This window comes from Pelobates fuscus, chromosome 11, assembly GCF_036172605.1.
Source record: "Pelobates fuscus isolate aPelFus1 chromosome 11, aPelFus1.pri, whole genome shotgun sequence".
Lineage (NCBI taxonomy): Eukaryota > Metazoa > Chordata > Amphibia > Anura > Pelobatidae > Pelobates > Pelobates fuscus.
Genome location: NC_086327.1, coordinates 91,448,093 through 91,458,549, shown reverse-complemented (window position 1 = coordinate 91,458,549; position 10,457 = coordinate 91,448,093). Strand labels below are relative to the sequence as shown.

General features: G+C 36.6%; 1 protein-coding gene across 1 annotated transcript; it reads left to right on the top strand.

The window, feature by feature from the left end:
- Positions 1-700: 700 nt before the first annotated feature.
- On the top strand, positions 701-5,645 carry LOC134577382 (transcription factor HES-5-like). The gene is made up of 3 exons (XM_063436095.1): positions 701-885; positions 4,299-4,479; positions 5,097-5,645. Exons 1-3 carry the CDS (start codon positions 823-825, stop codon positions 5,315-5,317), a joined length of 465 nt encoding a protein of 154 aa, XP_063292165.1. The 5' UTR covers positions 701-822; the 3' UTR covers positions 5,318-5,645.
- Positions 5,646-10,457: the final 4,812 nt, after the last annotated feature.

The following is a 10,457-nucleotide window of genomic DNA, read 5'->3' as shown; positions in this document are numbered from 1 at the left end:
GCATCAGTTATATAGCACAGGACACACATACACACTCACAGAGTCACAGCATTAGTTATATAGCATAGGACACACACACACACACACTTCCAGCATTAATTATATAGCATAGTACACACACACTCCCAGCATTAGTTATATAGCATAGTACACACACACTCCCAGCATCAGTTATATAGCACAGGACACACATACACACTCCCAGCATTAGTTATAAAGCATAGGACACACATACACACTCCCAGCATTAGTTATATAGCACAGGACACACATACACACTTGGCACCATATAAAGCAGTAATTTACAGCACGTGTTATATAACATTGTATCAATAAATAGCCACAGACACTTTATTAGCATCCCTGCACATGTGCCTAGCCTGCCCCATTCTACGCTCGTGGTAATATTAGGTTTTATGGGTTAAAAGTCAATGTTTTGATAAGAGCAGATGTCAGAGGAAGAGCTGAGAGATCAATTGCTCTAGATTCTATGCTTGCTATTTTTCCCACGCTGATCATGGTCATACCAGCTCCATATGCTGTGCTGTCTGCTTGCACACTTCTATGGGCTGCATGATTGGTTGGACACTGTGGGAAGAGGAAAGTCAGAGCAGTGTGTTCACACTCTATTGTACATAGAGAGGCTATAAATACAGCTCGTTGTGCATACTGTCTGCTTCATTCACTGCCTGCAGCCTACTCCACTCAGACCCTCTGTACACATCCAACAAGCCTCCAGCCTGCTCCATACATTGACACCCTGCCAGCCATAGACTGTCTGCTACCAGGAGGGCCACACTGGACTGCTACATTGCTCTGCAAATGGCTCCATATGATAACAGATTGGATGGCTCTGAAATCAGCCTGAACAAGGACATGAGAAAGGTACAGCTTCTTAATTGGAAATATCAGCACTTAGCCGATGTTACAGTCACCTATCTCTATATTTTGTAACATTTATAGGATCACTCATTTGATTCTTTAGTACTTTCTTATCTTCTAATCATTGTTTGGGAATATGTATCAACAGTAATTCTGGTGCAACGTTGTGCATTCAGCACGAACATTCCATTGGTTTCCATGGTGATTGGTTCACTATGTAATTGTTTAGACACCCTCATGTTGGAGACCCCACTTCTCTCTGCCCGTTTGTTCGCGTCACCCTCTCCCCCCCCCCCCCCATCTATCTCTCTCTCTCTTTCGTACCCCCATCCCTATACCCCCACCCCTCCCCCCCACCACCCTTTAGCGCCCAGTAGCTAAACAATGAGTTTTGCTGAATTGGCAAACTATCATATAGTAGACTAAAAAAACTCCAGTTGGTGGAAAGTTGTTATGGTGAATGAAGATTTAGGTGCCTAAAGCAGACTTTACGTTTTAGGGTCTTTGACTGGCAGAACTCAGCATGCGATTTGGTAGTGGGGAACCAAACAAGGGAATTGAGGGGTACACATGGGTACATTTTAAGCCATATTATCATATCTCACATGTATTGTTAGTGTAATCACCTGCAGGAACAAATCTCGTAGTTAATCTTAACTTTATTCTAAGAATCCCCACAGCAGCCAAAGTCGCCCTTGCTGAAGTCATAACGTATGATGACTTTTGTCCAATCAAACACTTTTCTTAAAGAAGCATTGCAGACATATGGTACACGTGCAGTTATCGCTGTGATCTGCCGATACAATGCTTCTTCTATACGACCAGTAATCGTTCAGCGTATTACTTTGTATGCTGTAGGTTTAAAACATCTGGGGATCTATCTTTTGGGGACCCCTGGTCTAGTAGGTATTGAAACTGAAAAAATGTAAGCAGTGCTCATTCGCAGAAAAAAACCTGCATTTAATGATAAGGCTTCCGTGGCAGCATGTATGCAACAATAACTACAATTGTTTATATAGCTCCAACATATTCCACAGCGCTGTACAATAGGAAACAAGACAAACATTTAATTCTAACAAAACATGTGGGAACTGTAACTGAAAGGTTTACACTAAAATCACTAACTTAAATTATTACACTGTCCCTTTAATTTAACTTGAAGGCATATTCCAAAGATATTAATTCTATGATTCCTTACAATATATTTTCCTCCCTTACTTGTGTATGTTCAATTTGGCTCTTATCATTTTGTCATCATTTTATCAGGTGGCTAAAGAAAAAAAGGCCACTGATTCATTATTTTGGATAAGAAATTGCAATTTCAGGCCACATTTCGTACACAATTTAATATACAGACCTCTTGTACAATGCAATTGGTGCTTTAAACATAAATAATAATTAAATACAAAGATTATGTGACTGTGCCATTTATAGCTGCACTGGGTAAAAGAAGAGAAATGTATTTTTCTTCATTGCAACATTTGTACGCACTGTATTTATATATTCTTGTACATACATCCTTTCTTGTTTTTTTATAAAAATTAAATTATTACATTGTATTTTTTTTTTGCTAAATTTTTATTATTTGTGCACTTTCAGTGAAGTGACTTTGTTTTTATTTCCAATAAACTGCAAACCCCTGGTGAATTAATACTACACAAGGATAAGATTTTATATAGTTTTTGTTTAATGTGTATGTTTTTATTTATTAGTAAATTGTAATATATAGTTAGCTATATCCGGCTATTGCTTTATTCTTTAACCTTTTGATCTTTTGTTACAAAAAATACACAAAAATGCTCTCATGGAAATCAAACATTTGCATGTATATAGAATATAGAATGCACACCATAACAATATCAAATAAATATTTAAATTGTATTATGTACAAAAAAAGTACCAGAATGAAAACATATAAGAAAAAATGAATATAAACAAAGTAAGAGAAGTAAAGGCAGATACAATAAAATAATAGTAATAAATTACCACAAAAATCCTTACAATAAATTACCACAAAAATCCTTACAAGCCTCAGACAGCCTCTGTCTGAGGCTTGTAAGGATTTTTGTGGTAATGTATTACTATTATTTTATTGTATCTGCCTTTACTTCTGTTACTTTGTTTATATTCATTTTTTCTTATATGTTTTCATTCTGGTACTTTTTTGAACATAATAAAATGTAAATATTTTTTTGAGATTGTTATGGTGTGCATTCTATATTCTATATACATTTGAATATTTAAAGCACTTGAGGGAGCGCTTATATGGTTTGCACCTGGCTGTTTTTATATTGTTTTGTCTCTCCATGTGCTGTTGTTATCAAACATTTGCAAACATAACATGTTTATTATAAAAAATACTTAAAGCATATTCCCATTGATATTTTTAAAGTTTTTAGTACACCTGAGTGGCTAGGAACAGGGAGTTGTTGAGCCATGTTTCACGGGGGTATAAATATAAGGTAACACATAGGCCAAATGCCCTTAGTAATTCATCACAATGGTTAAGACCAAGGAATATAACTGTGATGTGCTGCATATTGTTGTTGAGCTTAACAAAATGGGAAGTGGCTATAAGAAAATATCAAAAGCTTTGCAAATGCCCATTACAACACAATAATTAAGAAGTTCCTGTCAACAGGACATGTTATGAATTAACCTGAAGAGGCTGTGTGTCTATCTTGTCTTAATGCGTTGTGAAGAGGATGGTTTGAGTGGCCAAAAATCTTCTAAAATCACAGCTGGAGAATTGCAGAAGTTAGTTGCATCAGAAAGTCTCTAAAACTACAATTCCCTAATCACCTTAATACCACGTTTTTTGGAAGGTTTTTTTTTGGACATTTTGTAAGGATACATGGCATCATGGACTCTTTTAAATATCAACAGATATTAAACGAACATGTGGCTGCCTCTGCCAAAAAAGTGTAAAATGTGTCGTGGTTGCGTCATCCAGCAGGACAATGTTCCAAAGCATACATTAAAATGGTTTACTGACCACAAACTCAAGGTCCAGCCATAGCCATACCAGTCCCCTGACTTGAACCCCATTGAAAACCTTTTGGGTGAACTGAAGAGGAGAGTTCACCAGCGTCGACTTTGAAATTTGAAGGATCTGGAGAGATTCTGTATAGAGGAATGGTCTCAGATCCTCTCCATCTATTCTCCAACCTTATCAGGCATTATAGTAGAAGACTTAGAGTTGTTATCTTGGCAAAGGAAGGTAACACAAAGTATTGACTAAAAAAGGGTGCTAATAAGTGTACCATACATATATTTCTCAGTTTTTTTGTTTTTTGGGGGGGTTTCATATATAAAAATCTGTTCTCGGATGAAAGGTGATAAGGAATTGCAGCAGATTGTACCATATTTATTTGTGCTTTCTTACAATCATAATGGTTTTGTTGTATCTCCACCAGCTGAGAAAGCCAGTGATCGAGAAAATGAGGAGAGATCGGATTAACTGCAGCATTGAGCAGCTCAGGATGTTACTGGAGAAAGATCTTCAGAAAAATCAGCTTCCATCCAAACCAGAGAAAGCGGATATTCTGGAGATGGCCGTGTCCTTATTAAGGCAACAGATACAAAGAACAACTAAAAGTGAGAAACACCAAAAAAATATTTCCTATGCATTGAGATTGCTTTAAGGGTTACTCCAAGAACCATGACTATTTAAGTGATTTAAAGTAGTCATGGTACCTGATGTTTGTGTGTGCAGCGATTCTCTATGAAACGCTGCACATACAGCGTTTAACTCCTCTGCTGCCGTGTAATTCTATCTCTGGCAATGCCATTATGGCGTCATCAGCCTGGTACTGGCAATTCTGTGCATATTTCTATGTGCAACGGAGCATTTCTTGGTGTGGCCAACTGACACTTCGGCCAATGAATGAGCGGCAGGATTGGTATCCGGCTTCTGCAGCTCTGCAGAAACCTGAACTTGTCAACAGAGGAGAGGTTGTGCCCGGTGAGACCCATGGAAGAGAGCAAACTATTGTATAACTGTTTGCCCAATTAATGGGGAATGGTGCCAGGTTACTCCTAACACCATAACCATCACAGCGGACTCTAGTGGATATCATGGTTGGAGTAACCCTTAAATGAGTTACCCTATATAGTGTTGTGATTTGAAAAACTATTATTACAGTTTTGTAACTAAAATTAAAAATGTTAAGTATTGGAATATACCATAATTGGTGTTTTGTTTAATTTTACAGCTGTGACATCAGCTAAACAAGATTTTGCACCGCTGCTCGAAGTCACAGAGTTTATCCCACTAAGAAAAGAGACAGAGACACAGATGGATCTTAAAAGTGTCTCCCATGGATGCCAAATCGCCAGCCAGAATGTGTGCCATTCTCTAGTTCCATATAGCCAGAGCAATGGCAAAGAGCCCCCCCAGTGCTATAGCGCAGCAGATCTGTGGCGACCCTGGTGATAATGTCATTGTGTCATAGACTTTATTTGGAATCGATGCTACCTTTCTATGTGATATCACAAAAGAATTATTTGTATGTGTTTGTGTGTCAATGTGTATGTGCGTATGAACAATAATAAGAATGCATACTATCCTGTGAAACATGGGTGGTATGTATGAATTCACTTTTGAGCAAAGTACTACCGGTGGATCAATCACCATGTAAACTTTCTTAGAGATCCACGTTGACAAATTTCCACCAGAACTTATTATAACCCCCATAGACTGTGGAACAGTGGGTTGTAGTGGTTTTAAGTTATTCTACCTCTTTTTTTACAACCCTAATCAACGCTTAGCCCCTTAAGGACACATGACGGAAATATTCAGTCACAATTCCCTTTTATTCCAGAATTTGTGTCCTTAAGGGGTTAATAATTTATATCACAGTTCATTTGATCAATGCATTAAATTTATCCACTAAATAATGAACTGTTATGACTTGAAAACAAAATTGCAAAATCCAGGCTAAAATAAATAATCTGACTTTCCCATATAAGCTATTTTGGCCTACAATTTGCAATTTGGTTTTGCTCTATATATTTCCTAGTAGTGGATAAATGCCTTAGAGACTGCATCCGTTGCAGTTCTGATTACAACCAGTAGGAGTGCAGCAAAGCATTGTTTCAGCTCCTCATTGGTTGCACTCTATTCTGATGGGTTGTCTTCCCACTTTCTGAGTTTTTGACTTTTAACCCTTTCGACTCCATGGCAATGTTTGTCAACTTCACAGTGTGGGACCAGGCAATGATCAAGGGTAGTCAATGATCATCTCCCCTAATGCTTTGCCAGCATCATGGCTAAAGAGAATTATGGGAGATGTAGTCCACAACATCTGGAGTGCCGAAGGTCACCTATCCCTTGTCTAGGTTACAAAGGCCATTGTCATTGTGGACTATCATATTTGTTTTAACAATACTTAAAAAAAAAAAAAAATTAGATTTGCCATTTTGGAATATGAAGAGTAGTTGGGTATGCCAACATGGATAGTCCTTGGTTTGTTAGGGGTTATAGCAATTTTTCTAATATCCCTACATAATCTGTCCAATGCTTGTAAAGCATCATTTATCTGTTTGTGTGTCTTTATCTTTGTTTGTTTGTCAGTGTATGTATGTAGGTTTTCAGAATAATTATTTTTTATAAAAGAATAGGACATGAATTACAGTATTTATACATTTTATATCAATGTTTTCTTGTTTAAAAGGAGGTTTCAGTTCAGTGTTTTGATTCTGTTATTTGGAATCTTAGATATATTTCTGAGTGTTTGGTACTAAACTGTGAATTGCTGAAAAGGCATTCTGGACTAATTACTGGGTTTGATAAACAGCAACGTTTTTAAGCTTGACTATTATGGTCTAACATGTTATACCAATTATCAGTTTATCACAATTCACAATTTAGTAACTAGAGCCACTAGTAAGAAGATAAAGAGCATTTTCTCCTAAGTAAGTCCGTGGAGCCTGTGACACCCTTTAATAAATAGGCTTTGCAGAAAGCATAGGAGCTGACGATTTTACAAATTATAGAAATTCACAGATTAACCCTTTAAAGTGCAGATGCAATGAAATAACACATGGGCACTGTATAGTTAAAGGGACACACTGAGCATTATAATAAAGTTGTTATGGTGTCCGGAGTGGTCCTTTATATGTAATTCCATATGTATTTTGCGAACAAAGGTACAGTTAAAATACAATACAAATATGACATTTCTTGTTACAGCCCTATAATGTTGGATATTGGCATAAAGGTTTGAATTCCATCTATTTAAGCACTCCACAATCTCCCTCAATGCTTTGCATTGGCTTCCAGTACTTTATGTTTGTGGTTATGTGCACATCATTCTGAGAATGATTTACATACACTGCAGGGGAATGTGTGCATGCACGTTAATCCACATGCCAGTAAGGAAAATATAGGGGAAAATATATTGGAATCCATAGACTTTTTGTAATTTTACTGAAACATTTTAGAGCATATATAATCACCTGGAGGTAAGCTTAGGCTTTAGGGACCGATTATCCCATATCTCTTAAGCCTTTGCAGTTCACCTGTTACTTAATAGGAACAAAAATGGGAAAGATTATATCTAGTGGAATCTACCTTCTGTCTACTATGTTATTTTAATTGGAGCATGGACTAGAAAGGGTTAACAGAGCTGTAAAAAGCTGGGTTAATGTTCTCATGAAGATACCTTTTGAACCTTCTTTATGATGAGCAGAATTTCTGTTTCAAATGTAGTAGGCAGCTACATTTGAAACAGGGCTGTCATGACCCAAATAACTATTAGCTACCTTTTTCACCTGTTTCCTGCCCTGTTACTTAATAAAGTCCATTTATAACTAAATTATCACACTTTTTTTTCTATTATTACTATTTTTTTAATGAGTGTGCGTAGAGTAATCTCTGGTACATCATATCTAATTAACATGTCAATGCTCCCCTTAATTTGCTTATTCTTCCGTTTTAATGCAGCATTTTCAATCTCCCTTCCCCGAGTCAAAGTTGTTTTTGTATATTTTTTCTGCCGGACACTTCTAGACACCGGGCGGAACTACCGCTGTCTAAAAGTGTCAATCTCCCCAGTCTTCATGGCTGCAGGAAATTGGCTCCATAGACCTGCAGGATCTTCCATAGACCTCAACGATCTTCTACCGCGCAAGCGCTGGAGTTCAGCAGTGACGTCTGCTCTCAGAAGAGGACCGGAAATCACCTTTAACTGCCTCCCTCCATCCACTGAACCCTCAACGGTGAAGTTACCATCGGGGGTCTTTGCAAATTCTGCAAAGTCCTCAGTTGGTGACAGTGCTGCTTTACAGGATTAATCTGTGTTAAAAATTAATAATAATTGAAATCATACAAATCTATAATATTCTCTCATTCCTCTTTTGGATTTTGTTTGTATATAAGTGATAAAAATGCCAAACCATACATTTTTTTATTAGACTGTTGTGTCTGCAATGATTCTCCTTCTGAGAAGGGCAGTGCAGCTATTTCTTGAATAGACATAAATCAGCAACCAGCACATAAGCACAGAGTACATCGTCTGTAGTTGTCACTGTGTTGTAGTGCCCTTAATGGCCCAACACACGGTAAGGTGACAACTGTAGGCTTTTTTTTTTATATACCTGGATGTGATTTGGCCCAGTCATCCCGAAGGTAACTGTCAACATTATCCACTAACCCAAAAGTTGTGAAGAAATTTAAGCTCAAAATACCCCAAATTTTTAAACTCTGTTATTGTATTATCTAAGATATTTTGGTCTAAGATTCCCTTAACCCCGCCATAATCTTCTGGCTTGAATACCTTTGAGTAATTCCATATTGTTTTCATTTGCATTGTGCTCTGACGTGTAACAGTGAAATTTTAGCAGTATCGCTAAAAAATAGATGTTCTTTTCTGTGAAAAGGAAATTATAATCAAATTTTTTTACTACTACTTTTGCACCTTTAGAATGATTAAATATATATATATATATATATATATGTGTGTGTGTGTGTGTGTGTACAAGTCATAAACCTGTCAAAATAAAACCTTTAAAAAAAAATCAAAAAAATGTAATATTTAATTCTAGGCCACGATAGGTGCTTTGGTGATGTTGGTTGGTTGAACTCATCAAGTTCTCTTTATAGCATGGGCTGGCTTAACATTAGAGAGTTGCACAGTTCAGTCAACAAAGGTAAGAAAATGGCGCTGCAGAGTGTGTTGGTCAGTTCCAATTGATTTAATCTGAAATCTCAAGTCTTAAACTAAACCAATGGAATTTTATGCACATCAAAAGGTAATTCCACTGTACTCTGACAGCTTTTGAACATGAGTTACGTTATCCCATGTTAGCGCTAAAAGTTTGAGGTTAACATTTAGTGATAAAAACTTATAGTGATTGCTCAGATTATTCTATGGATGATAATTCTGATTGTATAGACTGAAATTAACTTCAGGGTTGCATCCTAAGTTCAAAAGACTCCAAAGATGTGTTGTTAGAGAAACTAATAGCCAAATAATATTTTCTGCAATATTATAACCTTCATTTTTTTTTTCTCATTTTCCTGGTTATATATTCTTTATCAAGTAGACATAGTATTAAAAAAAAAAAAATGAAAATAAAAATAAAACCATATAATCAGCTACTTTTTTATGTCTCTGACTAAGAATTATTTCTCAGACATAAACCACTCCGAGTCTCCATCTTTTCCTCAAATTTTAGCTATATTCCTCTCCTTCGTCATGGGCCCTCTTGATTCAATCGGCTTTGCATGCACATTGTAAAGTGTATCAGCTATTTTGTGCCACCTAGTGTTCTAATGAAGCATTGCAGAGGGTCGATAAACAACCAACCTGCCATGACATTTCTAAGATAATATAGTGTGTCCTAAAGAGATCCCTTCACCCATTTATTACATATTTAACAGCTAAAACAGGCTTACAGAGATTTTTGTTTTTTAAATCTTTTTTAGCATTTTTCCTCAACCCTGTTTTTTTTTATTGCTTTTTATGTATAATTTTATAGTTATTATTCTGTAGTATTATGTTTTATATTTGTATTAAAATATTTTTCAAAATTATTCAATAAAAATAATAATAAAAAAAAAACTTACAGTAGAGAGGAGTCTGCATAATTTGGGAATGTCCACTCCATTCCTGGTGATTATCAGAGCATATTCTGCCCTGGTGGTTGAATAAGGTAGAAACAGTTTATACAACAGGGTCCCTTGCCTCCTTAGTGAAACTATGCTAATTGCCTACATTCATATGTAAAGAGGTCCCAGTCCACGTCTCCTTTGATGCAGCTACTGAAACCTGCAGCAGTTTGTAAAAACCAGTGTAGCTAGAAGCCTGCCAGCCTACTGGGAGATTAGTGACTTGCCTAACAAATGACACAAGTGGAGGTAATCTGTGCAAAAAAAAAAAATATCTGCTTGACTAAAATTCCACTAATTTCCTAGCTAACGTTCTTCTGGTATATGAAAAACAAAATTATGTAAATCATGTTAATACACGGAGTTGCTTTATGGTGACATATGGTCAATGTTACGTAGGTTAATATTTTTCCAACTGGCAGCCTAGTAGGGCCTGGCCCCCAGGGTTTGGACATTTGTAAGG

What these genes read in the sequence shown, in the direction of transcription:
- LOC134577382 (XM_063436095.1), top strand. Translation starts at nt 823, where the DNA reads ATGGCTCCATATGATAACAGATTGGATGGCTCTGAAATCAGCCTGAAC. An exon ending in TGAACAAGGACATGAGAAAG is followed by an intron (nt 886 to 4,298) that starts GTACAGCTTCTT and finishes TATCTCCACCAG; the next exon opens with CTGAGAAAGCCAGTGATCGA. An exon ending in GATACAAAGAACAACTAAAA is followed by an intron (nt 4,480 to 5,096) that starts GTGAGAAACACC and finishes TTAATTTTACAG; the next exon opens with CTGTGACATCAGCTAAACAA.